Consider the following 20654-nt stretch of genomic DNA (forward strand, 5'->3'; position numbering starts at 1 on the left):
AAAATAAATAAGTGATATTATATTACTGATTTTTCTGGAAAAAGATTATAATGGAAATTCTCCCCAAAGTAAGCTTTCTACACATTTGAATGACTCTGCAGGCCTTCTGGTGCCGCGAGTCTGAATCACAATACACAGATGAACCTTCCAATCCATAGCCCCAGTGAGGACAGCTCACCTGGTCCTCTCAGTTTGGAACAGAAGGGCAGGCTTGCCTCGAATTTTCACTTCCAGCATGCCAAAGCAAACTGGGAGGCTGAGCTCATCCAAGGGGTGCCTGCAGACTTGAGTTAGCTGTGCTGCACCTTGCTGTGTTTTCTCTCTCAAAGGTTTACCCCAAGGGCGATTTCATGCACAGCCTACCTTCATGTCCCAGCGTCACCACACAGCCTTTTCTTTTATTCTTAGGAAAGCATAACTGACCATCTTCATGGATGTTTAACTTTTGGGCAGGAGATGAAGAGTAAGCCAGATATTGTGGGATTAGAGGAAGATCAGTGATAATAGGCTATCTTCATAAGAACGATTATCGAGACAATGCACTACTTTCTCTCTTATTTCCTGGAACATGGTCTGTCACTTCATGTTAATTTGTGTGATCAAGGAAATGTATGGCAAATACAAAATATGGGATATCCAAGAATGTGGTCTGTTTGACTTTTGCTGCATGGCTTGGTGGGAAGAGTGCGGGCTTGGGTGTCTTGGGCGCAAAGCTGAGTTCTGCCTTTTACTAACCTTGTGGCCTTGGGCCGTTTTCATTAACTCTTCAGGGTTTGGTCACCTGTGAAATGGGGCTACAAGCCAAGTTCACAGGTTGAGGTGGGATTAAATGTGCTGTGTGTAGAACGCCTGCTGCTCGTGTCTGGCGCTTCCTTTGTCCAAGTGCTGTTCCAGGCCAGGCAGTCTGTGGGCAGCGAAGGGGGATCTCACTTCTTTGTATTATAATTTTTATAAGAGTTAAAAAAATTTTTTAGGTGAAATGTTTTGTAAGAAATTTTGGAAACACAAATGAGCAAAAATAAGACTAAAAGTGACCTGTAGTTTCTTTATACCAGATCTAACCACTGTTAATGAGAGCCTTGTGCTTTTTCTTTGTTTTAAGATATTTTTATTTTCATGTTGATAGACAGAAAGTAGAAAAAAATAGTACAGTAACTGCTCATATAACTGTTACCTAGATTCATCATTTAACATTTTGCCACATTTGCTTGATTTCTAACATGAACTTTCTTTTTTGTGAACCACTTGACGGTAAGAGGCAGACTTCGTGACACTTCACCCCTAAATGCTTCAGGACAAGGACAGTCTCTCACACAGCCACAGTCCTTTATCACAGCTGAGAACGATAACATTAATTCAATAATAATATCTAATAGAGAAACCCATATTCACCGTTTTCCAGTTGTTACGAAAATGGCCTTTACTTCTCATTCTAGTAGAGCGCATTCAACTTTTTTGTTTTTCATGACATTGAATTTTTTAGAGTCCAGGCCAGTTGACTTACAGAATGTCCCACATTCTGGATTCGTCCAGTTATCTCCTCATGATTAAATTCAAGTTAAATGTTTTTTGGCAAGAATATTCCATAGCTGCTGCCATGTGTGCATGATATGAAGGCATTTAATGCCGGGTTGTCCCTGTCTTGGTGATGCCAAGTTTGGTTACTTGGTTGAAAGAGTGACTGCCAGCTCTCTCGGTGTCAGAGCACACTGCCCTGTGGTTAATCGGCCGTCTGTGGTGCTCGCGGGAATCGGGTCCTTGGAGAGCAGCAGTCTTCACCCGGTGCTTTAGCGTCTATCTGTGACCCTTGCCTGATACTCTTTTGCTTGCACACGTACACTCATGCATGTGTGCGGGGAAACGGATTTACAGCAGTGTTTGTAGCTTCTTCACGTAATCCTCTGTGAGTCTCCGCCATGTAATTAAATAGTCGGCAGTATCATTTGAATGGCACGCCATTCCATTGAATGGGTCTGCCCTGATTTGTTCGGCAGTCCCCTGTTGTTCGACATTCAGATTGTTTCCCATTTTTGGCTCTTGGGACCGTTGTTGCTCTAGCTGCCTCTTGCATGGTCCTGGGGTGAGGGTGGGGGATTTTGTTCCTTTTTCTGTATTGTAACCTTCCTGCTATGCTGGTGTGCAATTCTCAGAACTCTCTGGAATTCTTTCCTCCCCTGCCCAAAGGAGGAGGAGTAAACCAGGACTGCCTCATCCCAGAATATGGATTTAGCCAGGAAGGTGTCCCCACCAGCAGACTGGAGGGAATGGGAGTCAGCCCAGCCAGCCACAGCCGGCGGCTTGCTCGTCAATGTGCCCCGTTGTCAGCTGGCAGTGTGGGTCTAAACCACTCCCAGATAGCACAGGCTTGCTTTGAGAAAGGTGCGCCCTGTGAGGTCAGGGTTATTGTCTTGAGGAGAGCCACTTCCCTCTGGCCATTCAGACGTAATTTAGAAAATGCCTCTTTGTTCAGCAATGGTCTTCTCTGTTCCATGTGCTTCCCACAGACTAGCAACAGGAGGAGCACTGGTTGATTTTGAGGAGTCAGGCAGCAAGCTCGGGAGTTGTGAAGGGTAAGAAATATTCAGGAAAGCTAGTGTGTTTAATTTTGTCGTGTTAAAAATATTGAAATCTCAGCAGACTTAAGTTCTTTATTTTGATATACATCAGGGCCTTCTCATTAAGAGTATTTTTCTGAAATTGTCAGTTATAGGAAGAAAATTATTCTTCCAGCAGCTTTATAATATCCTGATTATTAAATTTAAATTGTTTTAGTGGAAGGAGGCAAAACCGGAAGACCTTATGGATTCAAAACTTAGATGTGTGTTTGAATTGCCAGCAGAAAATGATAAACCAGTAAGTATGTTTATAGTTAACGATAATTGAATGTTGCAAGCTGATACTTATTTGCATACCATCTCCTGCAAAACCAAGATTTAAGTTGGCAAATTATTTTCCTTCTTCTGATGTATGAAGAAAAAAATAAGCTGAAGTCACCAAATAAGTGAGCCCTCATGAAGTCAGCCTTGAAAAGACTTGCAGAAAGACAACTAATTGAAACAGTTTTTCCCCTTGAAAAGTGCAGCCTGTTGGTTGTTGAAAAGTAAATATATCCAAAAGAGCGTCTTTGGCTTGGCAAAGTTACAGTTGCTGTTCCACAGCGGGTCAGACGAAAACTGGGAATAATTTGCCGTTGATCCTGGGGCTTGGCGGCCAGGTGGGAACCTCGTGGGCTCTTCTGTTTTACGGACTGCTGCCTGTAGGTTTCCTTGTCCCCCTTTCCCCTCAGCACCACCTCTCTAGCCCCCTAACCCCACCTGCCTCTTCTGTCCAAACCTGCTTTTAGGTTAGGATTTCCCAACCTCAGCACTGTTCACATTTGGGCTGGATGATTCTCTGCTGTGGGGGATCTCCTGTGCCTTGTAGGGTGTTTAGCATCCCTGACCTCTCCCTACTCAATACTAGTAGCACCCCCTAGTTGTGACAACCACAAGTCGTCCCCCATTGAGAATCACTCCCTGTACTGCCTGAAGGGGTGAGGAGAAGGGGCAGCTTCCTCTGGGCTGTCAGCTCACTTTCTCTTTGTGTGAAACCAGGGACTCAGCCTGCCATGGCCCTCACTGGTGGCCAGTTGAAGAGAGAAGTCTGTATCTGAAATGCTAATTTGGACCTCCCTTCAACCTAGCTGGAAAAACTTAAGTTGTATTAAAAGCACAATTTAAAACACATGCAGAATCTTAAACTACCCTGGCTGTTAATAGCTGGAGTTGGGAAGTAGAAATGCTCACATTCTTGTTGACATTATCCCTAATCTCCAGGAATGCTGTTGGTTTGTGTCAAAACGGCTTAGTGTTTTATTTCTGCACAGTAATTGACCGCTAGCATCATCTTACTTCTTTGAGTGGTCTTTTTTTCCTCTCTTCCCATTGCACATAATGTCCTGGGAAGGTCAGTTTGGAAACTGAGTGTGAGATCTGTATTCTGGTCCTTGCTCTGTGATACATTAGCTCTGTAGATTGGGGCCTTGCCTTTCAGGGCCTCACTATTCTGGAAAATGAAGGGCAGAGCTTTCACTTTGCTGCGTGGAACCCCCAGGGCAATGATCCCCAGGTATTTTATTTTCCCCAACACACCTGAGTGCTTTTCTACCTTCCCCCCGCTTACTGAGTCATCCCCAGTCGTTCTCGAAAGGGCAGCACAGCACAGTCTCGGCGGGGGAAATGGTGGGGGCTACATATCTCCCCCAGATTGAAATATTGCAGACAGACCCTGAGCTTGTTTCACCTGCATCCCAGCTTTGAAGTCTAAGTTCATGAAATAAATCGCCCTCTGTGTAGCATTCTCCCTGGCCTTCCACCCCTGCCCAGCGAGTCCTGGGGATGTTCAGATCTTCATGGTGACAGTAATTTGTGGCTAATAACTCCTGAGCTTGCACAATTACAGTATGCTAATTTTTGCATGGCAGGAATTTGATAGTGCAATATGCATAGCCCTTTTTCTCTCTCTTTGAAGTATTAGTTTCAGCCGAACTTCATTATTTGCCCTTATCCATAATTTCTGGGGCTCAGTTGCTTTAGATTATTAAGATACTAGATAAAGTGATCCATTTTTAAAATAAATGTGACATTTTACAGTGTGGATGAAACGCTACCACGTGTGGTGTTTGCTGAGAACTACTTTGCATAAAAAAGTCCTTTATTACACAGTTGGTGACACTTGGGCTCTCATTTATTTCTGAACAGCATGATGTAGAAATAAATAAAATTATATCCACAACTGCATCAAAGACAGAAACTCCAATGGTGTCTAAAGCTCTGAGTTCTTCTTTGGATGACACTGAAGTCAAGAAGGTGATGGAAGAATGTAAGCGGCTGCAAGGTGAAGTTCAGAGGCTACGAGAGGAGAACAGGCAGTTCAAGGTAACAGCATTTTATTTTCTGATAATCTACAGAGAACAGGAACTTTTCCGCCATCATCCTAGGTGGGGAGGTTGATGAACCCCTGAGTTTGTGGAGTTGTTTTCTATTTGCATATTTTTCCTCCAGGGAGAAATTTCCATAGCTTTCATCAGGTATCTCAAAAGGGTCCTTGAACACCCACCTCCCCACACCCCAAATTAAGAACCAGTGTCCTTTGAACCGAAGTTTCTCAACTATTTGAACTTGCCTCCTTGTAAACAAACAAAAACCTCCCACCCTCCATTACTGTAAATTGAAAGTAAACTCTGAGACTAAAAGTGAAAAAGCAACGGTTATCTTGAATTCACGTTTTCAAACCCCACTACATCCCCACTGGATGAGAATCTGTTTTTTAAGAGGGTAAATCCTGACCTGTACTCTGTTTTAACACAGGCGTAATTCTGATTTTTGCAGACTCTAAATAGGTTTTGGCAGTAGGGTCTCATCAAACTGTTAGCATGGTGATGAGATTAGAGATGGGAAGTTGTCACTGTGGATAGGTGGTGATTATAGAAGGAGAAACCTCAGCGCCCAGCTCGTGAACGTTGATGAGGCATTGACGTTGGAGGGTCAGGTTGCACTGGGTGGTGGAGGGAGGCAGGGTGCACTGCCCTGGGCCTTGGAGGCCTGTGGTTTGCAGAAATGACTAGTCAGAGTTCAGTTAGCTCTGAGTCTGTGTTGGTCACAGCATCCCCTGGGCCTCTGTTTGCAGAACACCTCCAAGGCCCTTTCCAGCTTTAGAAGTATGTCTGTTTCAGACCTAGTATTAAAGAGAATGTTTCTGAACATTTGATCATAGGAGCTTTTGTTACAACTTAAATTTTGAGGCCGGTCTATTCTCTTCGTCTTCATCATGCCACCCAGCCATGTGTGGTGGGTTTTCACCATCCGATGACCACAGCACCAGATGTCCATCATAAATTCATTTCAGTCGACTTCCCTTCTCTTTTATTCTGACAGTGTAGGAGCTGCAGGAGAACTGACGGTGTTTGGGAAATTGCGGCGGCGTCTTTCTTTTCAGTGATCTTGATTTCCCTCATTCAGTAACTTCCTTTAGTGTGGAGTAAATTTTGAAGCTGACACTCTACTTTTTGGCTGAAAAATCTAAGATAGGCCTAAAGCTTCTCCTTGAGTATATTTCTCTTCAGAAACAGCTCTGTGCCATTTAAGGTGATAAATAGTTAGAAATAGCTTCTCTATAAACCCAATAAAACAAATGCTGTATTTTGCTGTGCCCATTTTTTTTGGAAGTTAATTGAATAACACCAGTCATTTATCACTATGTGGTGATATTGGCCATGCCCCATGAGCAGAATATCTTTAAAATATTATCAGATCAATCTTGACATTAGAAGATTCTTTATCCTGCCAAACTCTTGACTTCTTGTTTGTGTTGTTTCATTCTTTCATTTGGCTGACAAGTTTCCTGAGGCCCTGCCACGTACCTGGGGCTGTGGCTACTAATACTGTGGTCCCTGCCCTCGAGGAGGTGCCCTGCCCTGTTGACTGGGTAGTTGGGGGACACAAATACTGACAACCGGCGTGATGAGGGGTCCCCAGTGCCACAGAGAGTCAGCTTGTTGGGCTGGCTGCCTGTCGTTTCAGGACCTACTAGGTACTTGGTGAATGTGAAGGAATTGGAGGAAAAGAAAATTTAGCTTCTCTGTGGGGTTTGTGGCTGAGTGGATGGGGTAATGGGGCAAAGATCTAGCTGCATCTGGACTGGAGTAGAAAGACCTTGATGCACGCTGTATTCAGGAATGTAGACTTGGCCTTGGGGGCAGTAAAGGAAGAAAAGTTTCTATTCCTTACACTTGCTGTGTAGTTGCAGGAAGAATGTGGACAGATATCTTTATATGAAAAGGAATGTTGCTTTGATGGGAATTCCACGCATTAGGTAGAAAATATTTAAGATCTGTTTATCAAATTCAGTCACATTTTAATATTCTAACTGTCACATTTTCAATTCAGCAATCTACATGTAATTCATCAGGTACCAACTATATACAGATCTCTACATTTGAAAGCTTCCAGGCCCCCTTCTTTTTAGTTTCTTATGATTTTTATATTTGTGTCTTGGGAAATGCCTGTCATTTCAAAAACCACTGACTTGAATAAGGAAGCTTGTTCAGTGGAGGAAGGAAGGACAGAGGGATTTGGGTGGGACATAGGACAACAGGAGCAGCTGGAAGACCTGGCTAGAAAGGTGCATGGGGCCTGGGTTGCAAATGGCCTGGCTGTGTCCCTCTGAATAGATCTTTTTCTATAAATCATGGGGAACCAAGGAGTGTCCTGCTTAGATGTCTGATCTAAAAGGGGACCTAGCAGCATCATGTAGGATGATGGAGGAAAAGAGGGGCTTCTGACAGTTTGTTCTCAGTGACCTCCAGCCAGTCCCTTCTCTATAGTCTTCAGTTTCTCTATTTGCAAAATGAGATTGGACCCTTTCATAATAGCCCGCCCTGCTAAGTTGACTTCCGCTTCTTGGATTCCCTTGACATGTGTGTCTGCCTCCTGCAGGAAGAAGATGGACTTCGGATGAGGAAGAGTGTGCAGAGCAACAGCCCTGCTCCGGCGTCCGCCACGGCGGGGAAGGAGGAGGGCCTCAGCACCCGGCTCCTTGCGCTGGTGGTTTTGTTCTTTATTGTTGGTGTCATCATAGGGAAGATCGCCTTGTAGGCAGCACGCAGAGGGCGGCGAATTGGATTGATGGATCCGCCGTAATCATGGGATTTAAATTTATCATAACCATGTGTAAAAAGAAATTAATGTATGATGACATCTCACAGGTCTTGCCTTTAAATTATCCCTCCCTGCGCGTGCGCGTGCACACACGCATACACACACAAATATAACATGTAACAATCTTGTAGAAAGTTAAAAATGTATACTAACTGATTGGGGGAAAAGAATGATCCTTATTAATGACAAGGGAAACCGTGATTAACTGATAATGGCATGTTGTAAATGTCATTTTAAACATTTGTAGCCTTGGTACATGTTGCTGGATTACCTCTCTTAAAATGAGACACTCTTCCTTGCCTGTTGGTGCTGGCCCTGGGGGAGCGGGAGCCCCGTGTGGTGGGGGTGCCGTCACCTCCACACAGCAGTCCCCACGCTGCTCACGCACTCCCCGGGCTGCTTCTCCACGTCTGCACAGGGCATCAGTTCCTTAGGACTGGTGAACAGAGACAGAAGCTGAAAAGCACTGTGCTGTGGCAGCATCAGATGTGCTTGTCGGCAGCAGGAGGTGGATGTCGACTGATTGACCCAGCACTTTGGCAGTAAAAGTCAGTGCTTTGTTCTCTTTAAGGGACCAGGCTCAGTTACTGATGGCTCATGTAGTGAGGTTGAGTTGTTATTCAGAGATGTTTAATGCATATTTAACTTATTTAATGTATTTCATCTCATGTTTTCTTATTGTCACAAGATTATAATTAATGCTGTGGCCTAAAAATCACCTGTGCTACCTAACGCCGTGAAGCTGGCATTGCTGCTGGAGGCCTGCAGCTCCTCTGGAGGCTCTGGCTCTGCGTGCAGACGGAGCAGTCGCTGATCCGACTGTTGGAGGTCAGCTGCCAGGGACCGTTTGTCTGTGTAAATAAATAACAACTGTCCTAGGGAGGGAAACTGGTAGTAGCAGCAGTCGACTCTGTGTTACCCTCTTTAATGGAGAAGAGAAGAATAGCTCATCTTCTGTGTTGTTCTTTCACTGCCCCTCAACCGCCGCTCATATTTCCAGCACACGTGCCCCAAGCCTGGTCCTGACCTTTCCCATGCGGCCCTAGCTTGGGGTCAGGGCGAGTGAGTCAGGCAGCAGAGTGGTCAGGAGAGAGGGAACCAGCTGGGTGGGGTGGGAATGGGGGTGGGGTGTGAGAGAGATCTTCATATAATCCATCAAGTAGTAATTGAGAATTTGTGAATTAATTTTATGCCATAAAAGACCAATCCAATTCTGTTTGACTATGTAGCATCTTAAAAAGAAAAGAATATTAAAATAAAGCCCCCAAATTAAGAGTTCTTTTGTCATTTTGTCACATTTGCTATATGGGGGGAGTTATTTTTATCATCATCATTATTTTGTCATTGGAAAAAATGAGCCCTATCAATGAGAAATATTTATATATTTAATGATTTAATTACACACACACACACATATATATTTGGTTGGCTTCAACTGAGAATATAAAATAAAACTGCTGAAAATCTTAAGCAGCTGGTCTCCCTTGCCCTCCCATTGCTTTGCCCTTCAATTAAAAGAAGTCTGTCTTCTGGGCCGAGGAGCCGTGCAGAAGAGACTGGTGACAGCCATGCCGAGTGGCTCCCATGTGTGGGCGGGTTTGAGAGAGAGACTCATCAGAAGGGAGACAATTCTTGGAGGTTACAGACCCAGGTCACATTCCTCCCGAGCCTGCTGGGGTCAAGTGGCCTTAGGTTCTGGCTCTGGTGATCTGTTGGGGGGCTACCCAGAGACTGGGAGGTGGAAATCTCTGGACGGTCTAAGTCAGTAAGTTTCCATCTTCATGAGAAGAAGCTCACTATAGATCCCAAGTACTTGCGGTAAATGTCGAACAGACCCGGTTCTCAGCCACACACCTGTTGCTTAGATTGCATTGAGTGTGCAGATTTGGAAGCCTGCCCAATTATAAATTACTCTCCAGTGTCTTTTCCATGTGGATACAGGTGCTGTGAAAGAGAGTGAGAAGTCTGAGCTGTGAGGCATGTGCCTTTTGCCATTAATTTTCTGTAAATGGATTAAAATTTTTCTAAGTGTGGGACTTCAGCAAATTAATGTTTATGTAGCTTCCCATGCCTCATGGCATTGGAAGGAGTGACTAGGAGGGCCCGGGGGGTGCATTACAAGTTCCATTTCTCTAGAGCAGGGGTCTGCAGGCTGTTTCTTAAAGGATGTGCCTGTGTTTTCTGATAAAACTTTATTCACAGAAACAGCTGGTGGCATTTGGCCTATGAGACTGCCGTTTTCTGGCAGCTACACTAGAGTGACTAAGTTCTTAAAAAGAGTGCCTGGGGCTCCTGCTCTGCTTTAGGTCTTTGAGAGTGATCTAGCGGTTTGTGTACATCTAGGAGAAGGTATACAGCTTGTCTGAGCATTTTGTGGGCATTTTGTTTGTAGTTAAAAATCAAAATGTAAAATCCAAAGTTGTCTCTTCTGACTAATCATCCTGTAAAATCTCTTCCCCTTTCAGAGGTTAGGATTTGGTGAACACGTTAGTCTGTGGGGCTTTTTGACTGACTGAAAGCAGGGAACTCCCCAGGGAGAGAAGGACGTAGTGTGGGAGGATTGGATGTTGTGTAAGTCACCCTGGTCAGTAGAGACTGTGTCAGGGGAAGAGAACGTGTGGAGCCAGCGCCACTAAGGTTCAGGGACCGTTTTAAGAGCCACAAACTCTCAAGATCTCGACCTGGAGAAGCATACACGTTTTTGATGTTTTTCTGGAATGCCAGAGTAAGGCAAAGAGGTGGCTCTGTGGTCCTACCACATGTCTGCTCTGCCCTGAGAGGGTGAGGGTCACGTGATGGGCATAAACTGGCCAGAGCGAGTCGGGCGAAGCTGGTGAGTATGCCAGCCGGGCGTGGGCGTGGGCGGCCGCAGTCTCACCACCCTCGTGCCTGTGGCCTTGGGAACTGGTCTGCCGCGCCTCCAAGAGTGGTGCCCTTGTTTTGGAAATACCCACCATTGAGCGCGCAATACCTGAGAGGTGTGAGCAATCAGGGAGAGCAGGACGTTTTCATTGATTGAATTTTTAACTAGATACTGAACTTCGCTCAGCCCGATACAAGACACCTCTCAAAGACAGCAGGCTCCATCATTTGTAGGGGTGAGGACCCGGCTTTAACTTCTTTCCTTCTCCTAGTTTGCATGTCTTCCCTCTCTAGCCTTTTACACTGCTGGCACCAGCAGTAATAAATACTGATAAAATCAAAATTGATTTTTACCTGTGGACAGTTTGTGCCCACAGAGAGGCTTCAACCTGCATAACACAGAAAGGGGAAAAATGAAGAACCTCCAGTGATCCGTGAAAACCTAACCGCTTTCAAACAAATCCCAGGAACAGAATTGCTATCAGAAGATATCGCCGGACTCGCAGGCTGTGTTGAGTCCGATATAACTGAAGGCAGAGAGAGCTCAGAGCTAAATAGCCTTTTAAATTAATTTGAAAACAAGCTGTGTGTGTGTGTGCATGTGTGTGCATATGTGCCATATGTAAGTAGCTTAACATTTTTCAAATGGTGCCTATATTTTTTGCACACACAAATCTTTATATTTGCAAACTCAGAATCCATGCCAAAATACAATGCCATTTGTCATTTTCAGTTCCTTCTCTAAAGAACTGGCCCATTTACAAGTTTCTGGTTATGGTTTGTTTGTGAAATTCTTCGTTTAAAAGAAAAAAATAAGGAGAGAGGTGGGAGTTGGGCTTCAAAGTCACCTTTAACACTTGAATAACGGTTCACCTCCGAGACTGTCTCAGGTGCAGAGGCTGCTGCTTCCCCCTGCTGGTGGTGGCAGTTCACTGACGGGCGTCTTGCTAGGGGCACGCGGTCTGGAGCGGCCTCCCTGCCCCTTCCTGTTGAGCCTGTCTGGCTGGAGGAGGAGGACAGCTAAGTAAAACTGTGGAATCAGTTAGAAGCTACCGCTCTGAGGAGTACTACTGCCATTAAGCTTGGGCCCTGTGTGCTCTTGCTGAATGTGAATGCTTTCAAAGATCAGCAGAAATGGAGTTGTATCCAGAAAGTCCCCTGCAGAGTAGAAAGGTGGCTCCGGGTCCCTGCCCCCAGATCTGTTAAGGCCCGGAGGACTGGTACGTGCCCCGCGTGGAGGGGGCTGCCTCTGGGTCTCCCCGGCCTGATCGGATGTGGAGAAGGCATTTTTTTAAGCCTTCCTCAGACAGAGCTGCTATGATGGCAATCCTGTGATCCTTTAGGGAAAGTTGCTGTCATGACGTCCTCCTCACCCTGTGCAGAGCCTTCCCTGTACATTCGCTCGCTGCACTTAACCCTTGCAGCGACAGTGGCCGGGGCATGAGAAGATGAAGCCTCTGGGAGGTTAACTTGGGCAACTTTTTAGAGCCTCTCGTTTGGAGCAGAATCAGTCTCCAAGAAGCATGTTTCGAGGGCCCAAGTGGCTAACTAAGACACTGCTTCAGCTGCGAAAGTGGCTGGAAGGAGCAGTGTGCAGGGGTCCGGCGCATCACCTGGCCTCAGCTCCTCTGACCTCTTGTGCGGCCTTCGTGCCGTATGCAGTTAGTTTAAAGATGAAGTGGAATCAGGACTCTCAGATGCTTTTTATTTTTCCTTTTGAAACGACACACACCTCAGACAGTAAAAAAATGTGCGTTCTCCATTTTCTCATCGCCTGAAGATCTCTGCCTGATGCTCCTGGGGAATGAATTTGGGGGCTTTAGAAAGAAAATTACCAGTCTTTCTCAGCGAGGTGACGAGAATGCTTTCTGTGGAGGCTTTACATAACTTGTAAATTAAATGTGAAGTGAGGGCAGTTCATTAAAATTGGTATCACAGGAGTGGCCTGCTGAGGTTTAGAAACAGCTGAGCTGCTGGTCTCAGGCCTCTACCCGAATTAGCGTTACACTTCTCCAGGAAATCATCGAAGGGAGCGAGCAGTAGCAGACTCTGATAAGGAGCATCAGTTGAGAGGTGAACTTGGGAGGCTGAGAAAGGAGATCTGCGGCGAGACTCACAAACCCGTTTACTCCGGTGTCTGCATCCCCTCAGCCGCACACTGGGGACACGAGGCTCAGCCTCCCGGAACATTAGTTGGGGCACATGAGGCCACCCACCCCTGTGCCGAGGAACCCAGACGCCCTTTGGAGTGTTTTTAGCTATACCTATGCCACTGAAAAAAAAGGTTTTGTTTTAATTTATTTTCATTACAGAGGTATTTTGAAAAATTCAGAAGACTTGAACAGTTCTGTGTTAATAGTTAAAAGTGAAACCAGTGGAGGTGGATGAGACGTCTCAATTAATATAATTAATTCAGATTTTTTCTTAATGGAATTAATTCATTAGAAAATGTCTGCGTCAAATCTGTAGAAAAAGGAAGAAAAGGCCAGCAACAAAAATATAGCTATTATCTAACTTGCCATAAATATTTGCAATTATGATACCTTGGAATGCTGCCACAATATGGATTGCTTTGATTAAAAGATGTCAGTTGAATAAAACAGTACCGTGGGGTAATAGTTTTCTGCTGCTAGATACATGCTAATGTTTATTTTTAAACCAGGAAACATTGATCCTGTGACAATGCCCTATTACAATTACTTTATTATACCACAGGGTTGATGTATATTTAATCATTTGGCTAATGGATGTGGGTGCAGGACTGATGCTCACTCGCTGTCCTGCGCCCACACGTGCATTCTGATGAGCATCAGGGCACGGCCCGGGCTGCTGCAGGTGCCAGCTGCTGCCCTCGGACTTGCATCTCTGATCCCCAGAGCCCGGTCTGGCCGAAACAAAACAGGTTACCTTTTACTGGTTGTTTCCCTTCAGTCAATGCCAACTAGGGGAGACAAATCAGGTATCTTAACACAATTTCATTAAGGTTTAGTGCTAACAAGAATGCATAGCTTTTCGTGATTTAAGAAGATGATAAATTAGTGTGCATGCTTCTCCTATGACTTAATGGTTTTTCATATAATACAAAAAGGTCTGGTTCTTTTTATGAACTGGCTGCCTGCATTCCCATCTTTCTTTTGTATTTTAGAAGTAAACTAAATTCAACTCTTACCCTCTAGTGCAGCATTCATTTGAAAATATTTTTTCCATTGACTCTTTTACTTGGATTCAAAGGTCAGAATTTATTGTCTGTAATACTGAGACCATGTGTACAAGAACTGGTTCTTGCTTTTCATCGTTCACTCATTTGGCAAACGTTTATCCATTTACCTTCTATATGTTAGATATTGTATGAGATGCTGAGAAATTAATCAAGGGGAGTGGTTTGTTTTGGTATTTTTCATTCATAAGCAGCCTCAGTAAGGTGATTCAAGCTTATACATAGAAAAATGTAAAATACATTTGGTTCTCATTTCTGTTGCTAGTGTTTCCTTTTTTAAGACAATTTATAAACTGCTGCCACTTAGAACTTCTCTGGGAAACTCAAAATGATCTATTTAAATGCTTCCTTCACCCCCTCTCTCCTTTTTGAGTATTAGTTTAAATAATGCATGTCATTCTACCTTTCTTTATATCTTTCTCCTTGTCCCCAAAAAAGATCTCTGATCGTTTGTGATGTTTTTTTCTGGCTTCAATGTATGTTAACATTTTGGGAATTGAGTATTTTAAGAGATGTCTTAGAATGCTTTAGTTTTCATAATTCTTCTATGTATTTTAAGTTGTATTTCCTGTTTTGACGTGGAGTTCTTTTAAAAAGTTGGCACTGGAAAGGACTCTTTACCACCATACACTTTGGTGATCTGGCATGTAATGAATTCATGGTTTTGTGGGTGACTGTACGTCTCCTGGTGGGGAGGAGCTGTATTCCTGCTGCGTCCAGGTTGAAAGAGCCATTCCCAGCATGTTCTCACATGTCCCGTGTCAGCCTGAGGAAGCCCGCCCTGCCCAGGCACAGACTTTTGTACTAGCTGTCTCCGTATTCTGTTCAATAAATTCTGTGCTCTGAATATATTTAAAGGATGCTCCAGTGTGAAGTTTATTGTGAGTGGATGGCTTAAGAGCATTTAGACCCGCTTTAGAGAGCGTCCTGGAGCGCCTCAGTCTACCCTGGCGCTGCTGCTTAGGGACATGACATTGGTTTAAGGGAAAATTGTGGATATTCTGTGCCAGAAAACAGACTGAAAGGATGACTGAGATCAGCTTCCTCATTTTGCTGAGGAGGAAACTTGTGCCCGGGGAGCTTGAGCGCGGCGCCCGGCCTGCCTCCCGGGCCTTCCTGGTGGGGGAGGACGGTGGGCGTGGTGTACAGACTGCTCGCTGGCGTAAGTGGCGTCCAAGTCCGAAAGCTGGGGTGGCTTCGGTCTTCGAGCGGTGGCGGACAGTTCTCCGTCTTACAGTGTTACGGTGTTAAAACATCAGTGAAGACATTTTAGCTGCTTTAGGGCAAGCAGCGCATGCAAATGCTAAGACCTCATATAAGACCAAGGGACAGACAGCCCAGTAGGTTTTCCTCCATGCCCGGACCACGTCCCTTCCCCAGACTCTCCGGCGCCTCCCGTCGCCTGCTGGGCTCTGTGCAGAGCTCCTGCCTGTGCGTGCGTCCCTGCACAGCCCTGGTGTTTCTTACACACAGGCACAGCACGCACTGCCTGCCCTGTCGTGCGTGTTGCTCTTTGACTTTGTGAGGTGTCTTGGAGATCCTTTCCTGTCTGCACACATCTTCATGGCTCTGTAGTTTTCCTCTGTGTGATGGTCCCATAATTTACTTAACTAGCCTTCTATCGAGGTCCATTTAAGTAGTTTCTGTACAAACACAGGCACAGCACATCCCCCGTAAATGAGTGAGAAGGTCATGGGACAGTTCTTCCGAGAGAGGGTTGAGTCCGAGGGCGCCTGCATTTTGAATTTCACCTGCCAGCTTGTGGTCCTCCCGCTGCCTGCTTTCCCGTGCCTTCGCCAGCACATTGCATTGTCTAATTTTTTCATCCTTTCTCGTCTGAAAAGTGCACACGTTTTCTTAGTTTTAATTTGCATTTCTTTGCATGAGGTTGAGCAGCTTTTCCTATGGGTAAAGGCCATTTGAACACAGTCAGAAGATCCACAGTCAAGTAAAGCCAAAGGAAATAAAGGCTTACCACACAAAAGGCTGCTGCCAGGACAGCCGAAAGGAGGCTAAGGACATTTATGAACGTGGAAATAGGAATCTACATTATTTTACTAATAGGAAGATCACTTGCCACAAAGGGTATAGGAATGGATTGGGCAGGGGAAATACCCTTTATGGCCAACTACTTGAGGTCTGATTCTTGACCCACACGCGCCAGGAACCTCACGACTGTGCTAGCCTGCACGCGTGTGTCACTCTCGAGTTCCTAGGGGTCCTTTTGACAATGTGCTCACAGAGGGCGCCAAATGAGGATGTTTTCAGTATCCCAGGCCATGGGGAGCTATTCTAAGAGGGATGCAGAGGATGGTAATCTTTAAAGGGTTAAAATCCCAGCTGTGAAATAGAGGAGTTTTCTGAACAACGAAAGGAGCTGTCCCGAAGGAGGAGCCCCACTGACTCGCCGTTCTCTCTCCTTGGTGCGTCAGAAGGCAAACCTGCTACCTGAGAGCCTGCCAGGCCCTGTGATGGGAGTGACATACCCCATCAGAAACTGGAAATACACTCAAAAATTGCACTTTGAGTCTTGACTTCCTTTTTTTTCCAAGTGGAACTTCTGTTTCTGTTTTCTTAGCAATATTTGACGGCTAAAATCACTTCAAAAGAAATAGTAAAAATTTGGAGAAACACAAAATTAGTGTTCTGGACTTTGGAAAATGTACCTTTATGCCACTTCAAAATGTTAGGAAAATGTGTATGGAAGGCAGGAGGCTTTTTGACGTCAAGCCAGGACCCATGGTTATATTTTAACCCCCTCCTTGCAGTCACATTGCTAGTCCTCAACATGGCTCCCAAAACATAGAAAGTGTTTTCCATTAGTCGTCATAAAACCATCAGAGTATCCTTCCTGTCCCTGTGTGAGCAGGGGTCCTGCCCCACGGCTGCTGCCCCGTCATTGTCCTGCTTTGGCATTTTCTCTGGTGTTTCCCTCAGTCTCAGACACAAAGGATGAGCCCAATTTGCACAGACTCCCAAATGCTGTCTTCTCCTCACGTCCCCTGGGACTGCCTGCTCGACGACACTGGCACCCTCCTTCTTCCACCAGCTCTGCCCCCGAAGTCTTTGAAACCTCTCTTACCACAGCCCACCCTCTACTGCACCGAAAGCCATTTGAGGGCAAGTTCTAGGTTTGGTTGTTGTTGGATTTGGTTTTGCAATATTTTTAATTTTATTTTTTACCCAAGCATTTCATGGGCATAGTGTAAAAAGCCAAACAGTTCTAACAGGCTCATAGTGAAACCAGCAGACCTCATCGCCTGGGCTCCCACTTCCCAGAGGCTAGTTCCTTGTTTCTTCTGCTCTTGACCTCTAGATTTATGGATGATGTGACTATATTACTTTTTCTTTATTTTTCACTTGTAGATATTATGTATTGATTTCCTTCTAAGAAGGGTACGGACTTGGCTCCGGTAACCTCTCTCTCCACCCCTACCTGAAGCACAGGCTCCTTCCTGCTCCTCCTCGTAGTGTTATGTCATAATTTTTGGCTACTGTGTCATAATATCCAGTATCCTTTTGCATAATTAAGTTTTAAAATGTTCACAGCTGCATCTTGTGTGTTCTGGGATTATATTTCCCTTTCATACATAACATCTTTTCCTCCTGGAGTTACTCAGTTTCAGTATTGTGTTTGCTTGGTTTCCCATGTGTCTTATCAGGAATTCAGCCCGAGACTCTGATGGATGCATGCACACATCAAGTGATCTGTGATTTTTGTATTTTTTCCCCCAAAAGGTCGCTCCTGGAGCTCTCCATTCTCTTAACTCCTCAGTGGACTGACTCCTCTCTAGACCTACTGCACAGCTATCATCCCAGAAAGACCCTTCGTTCTCTGTCTTCTTGGGAACTCCCTTTGTCCTATTCTGGGTTGAGTCTCCTGTTTTCTGGATGTCTGGCTTCCTCTTTCTTATTTTACTCCTTCATTTTGGTGGAGCACATCCTTTAGCAGGTTTCTGAGAAAGGAGAATGTGGGAGATGATTTTTCTGAGAACCTTATATCTCTGAACATGTTCCATTCTGCCCTCCCACTTGATTGTTGTACTGGGTAGAAAAATCAACATTGGCCATCAGCCTGAGGATTTTGAAAGCATTGTTCACTGACTGCCAGCTTCCAAAGAAGTCTGATGCCATTTTAATTCCTGATCCTTCTTTTCATTTCTGGGGAAATTCTCCAATTTTCATTTCCAATTTTTAAAATTTTTTTTCTGCTGTCCTATTTATAATTTTCAAGAATTCTTTCTTTTCCAGTTGCTATTATTTGTTTATAGCAGCCTGCTTTTGCTGGGTGTATAAAATGTTCTTTTCGTTGAGGCTATTATAGTTCTTTTGTTGTTGTTCTCTAAGTGCTGCTTTTGTTCTTCTATATGAGGGACTGAAAAATGGTGGTGGCCTTTCAAAGGTTAACATTGTTTTCACTGAGGATTCTCGAGTTGTTGTCCTACCCCCTGCATTATCTGCCACTGACGAGTCACTTTGGACTAGGTCTGTGCCTCTGTCCTCCTGGAGGCCCTCCTCAAGTGCCTGGTGATCTTGACCGTCCTGTGTATTTGTGAGCGAAGCCCTAAAAGCTGATGGGAAGCTGCGTATGTGGAGGTGGGATTTGTTGAATGGTGCGTTTCTTTGAAAGCTGACCGGGTAGGGACCGAACAGACACCTCCCTGGGGAATTTCTGGCTGTCGGTATCTGTAGTTGGTTTGGCCCGGGCTTGTTTCTCTGGAGAGGAATCTTCCAGTCTCCTGCCTGGAGGGAAAAGCCTGGCCACCATCCCTCCGGGAGAGCCGCTGTGCAGCCTCACGGTTTGATGTGTAGCGTTAGTTACTACCTCTATTTTTAGCTTGGTATCTTGCCCTGGACGGTCTCCAAGTCCACAGGTGCCCTGATTGCATTTCTGGTTGCTTACAGGGGTTCGGGAGAGGATCTGGGAGGAAAACTCCTTTGACATTTAGACCTCCAAGTGGTCCTCCTGGTTTCAGCCCCACTGCTCTCCCGCCTCTGAGGTGCCTAAACTTTCGGGGCGTGAGTGGACTTGCTCCTGAGCTCTGCCACTCGACCAGCCTGCCGGTGCTTTTCCTTCTGCTGTCCGTGATCTGCTGTCAATGAGAAGTTACCCCTCAGCTTTCCAGATGCCGGAATGTTGCTGACGTCTCCTGTTGGCTGTCTTCTCCTTTTTGTTTATCCATGTGATTTTGTGCCTTTTTATTCTTTTCCCCTGATTTAGTGGGGCTTCAGAAGGAAGTGGAGGTAAAGCGTGTGTTTCATTTGGCCACTTTAGTGGGAAGTCTGCAAGGCTTTCCTCCCAAGGCACCCGGCGCAGGACCTGGCTCATGTTGGGTGTTCAAGACGCACATGCAGGTCTCATTAAACTGACACGGTTGATTTTAACAGAAGCAATCACCACCTAAGTTTTCTGTTAACTTTTTTTCTCCTGAGGGATTAAAAAAATACCAACTGTACGAGAAAGAGTAGTAGGTTATTAATGACCAACCCCTAGGAAATAAATAAGACATCATGGGGAAAAGACCCATCCTCACTGAGAGTTTCTTTGCGTAAAGCCTTTCCTCTTAGAGTACATCACTGATTCCTCTTGAATCTCCTACCAGTTATGGTCTTGCCACGAGTCGGGGCAGGATGGCTCCAGGAATCCTCAGGTTTTAGCTCATTTTCTGGTGCCGACACTGAAGCTGAAGGCTCCACAGCTGAAGATGGAGAGCCTGGGAGGTGGGTCTCACCGTCTCCCTGACCTCTGTGGGTATGAGAAACCTGAGATGGCCTCTCGGGAGCGCGTGTCCAGGACAGCAGCCGCCCCGGTGCCCGTCCTAGAGAGAGCCTGGCTGGTGGAGAGCAGGTCTGCTCAAGTTCACAGTTCTGGGTTCTGCACTGCCCATCTTATTGAAAAAATAGCAACATCAAAATTCCAGTTGAGAGCGTGTGGTTGTCAACTCGATGCTTGAATTCAGAGCTCCAACCAGTTCGCAGAGTGTTTACCTGGTTAACGGTGTTCATCAAGCTCGTCTGAGGTGCCAGGCCTGTCTTGAGGGGTGCAGTGGGGAACACGACAGACAAGGCCTGTGGTCAGGGAACTCACTCCAGAGGGGCGAGGCTGGCAAGACATAAGGAAACGGACGAGGAGGGCATCTCAGATTCTGATCAGTGCTGTGGTGAAAATATCAGGGTGCCGAGGTAGGGGTGGGGCGGGCCCAGCGTCCAGGCAGAGGGAGGAGCTATGCAAGACCCTGGGAGGGACCGTTGGGTGTGATTCAAGAATAGCAGGGGGCTGCCTGGCTGGGGTGGAGGATGGAGGTAGAAAGGAGGTGGGAGGAGGGTCAGCCTGGAAGCTTAGCAGGTCAGTTCTGGGGACCCACCCTCACATCCATCTGATGGGGTTATGTGCATGAGAAGGAGCCGGCTCCCAGTCCCTTCAGGCCATCAAGAGTGGATTGGCCGTCACAGGCTGCTGCCCAAGTGTGCCCCCCGTAAGTGAACCGGCCCCTCCCTGCTGGGCTCCACTAACTGCTGGGAGACGGCCCAGGCCACGACCGAATGCGACTCTCTCCTCTGCGTCAGGAAGCCGCCATCCCCTCCCTCCCCTCCAGCCTCCTCCCGCCTGAGTCAGCCTGAGTCACCGGCCCCAGGAGACCAGGGCCAGCGCGGCAGCCTGCGCCACCGTTAGCCGCTTTCTCAGGCCAGTAGCACCGCAGGGAGATTAAACACATTCACTTAGAAAAAGCAAAGAAATAACTTCTTTTGATAACCAGCATCTGTTAGCTAATGGGCCTCTGAGAGCTGTATACAATTTAAACTTTTTATTAAAAAAAAAAGCTCATTTGCTCTCCTGGGAGCTTGCGCTATGAAATTATAAACTGCACAGGGTTTTT

General features: G+C 45.8%; 1 protein-coding gene across 2 annotated transcripts in view; it reads left to right on the forward strand.

Moving 5' to 3' along the window:
* The window catches only part of VAPB (VAMP associated protein B and C), a 53870-nt gene extending 39237 nt beyond the window's left edge, over nucleotides 1-14633 (forward strand). The window contains exons 4-6 of one of the 2 annotated variants that reach the window (XM_044747926.2): nucleotides 2773-2853; nucleotides 4740-4916; nucleotides 7476-14633. In XM_044747926.2, coding sequence (XP_044603861.1) covers nucleotides 2773-2853; nucleotides 4740-4916; nucleotides 7476-7634 — 417 coding nt within the window. In that variant the 3' untranslated portion in view covers nucleotides 7635-14633. The remainder of the gene's footprint in view (nucleotides 1-2772; nucleotides 2854-4739; nucleotides 4917-7475) is intronic. The other variant, XM_044747927.2, reaches the window with a different exon arrangement.
* Nucleotides 14634-20654: the final 6021 nt, after the last annotated feature.

This window comes from Equus asinus, chromosome 15 (genome assembly GCF_041296235.1).
Source record: "Equus asinus isolate D_3611 breed Donkey chromosome 15, EquAss-T2T_v2, whole genome shotgun sequence".
NCBI lineage: Eukaryota > Metazoa > Chordata > Mammalia > Perissodactyla > Equidae > Equus > Equus asinus.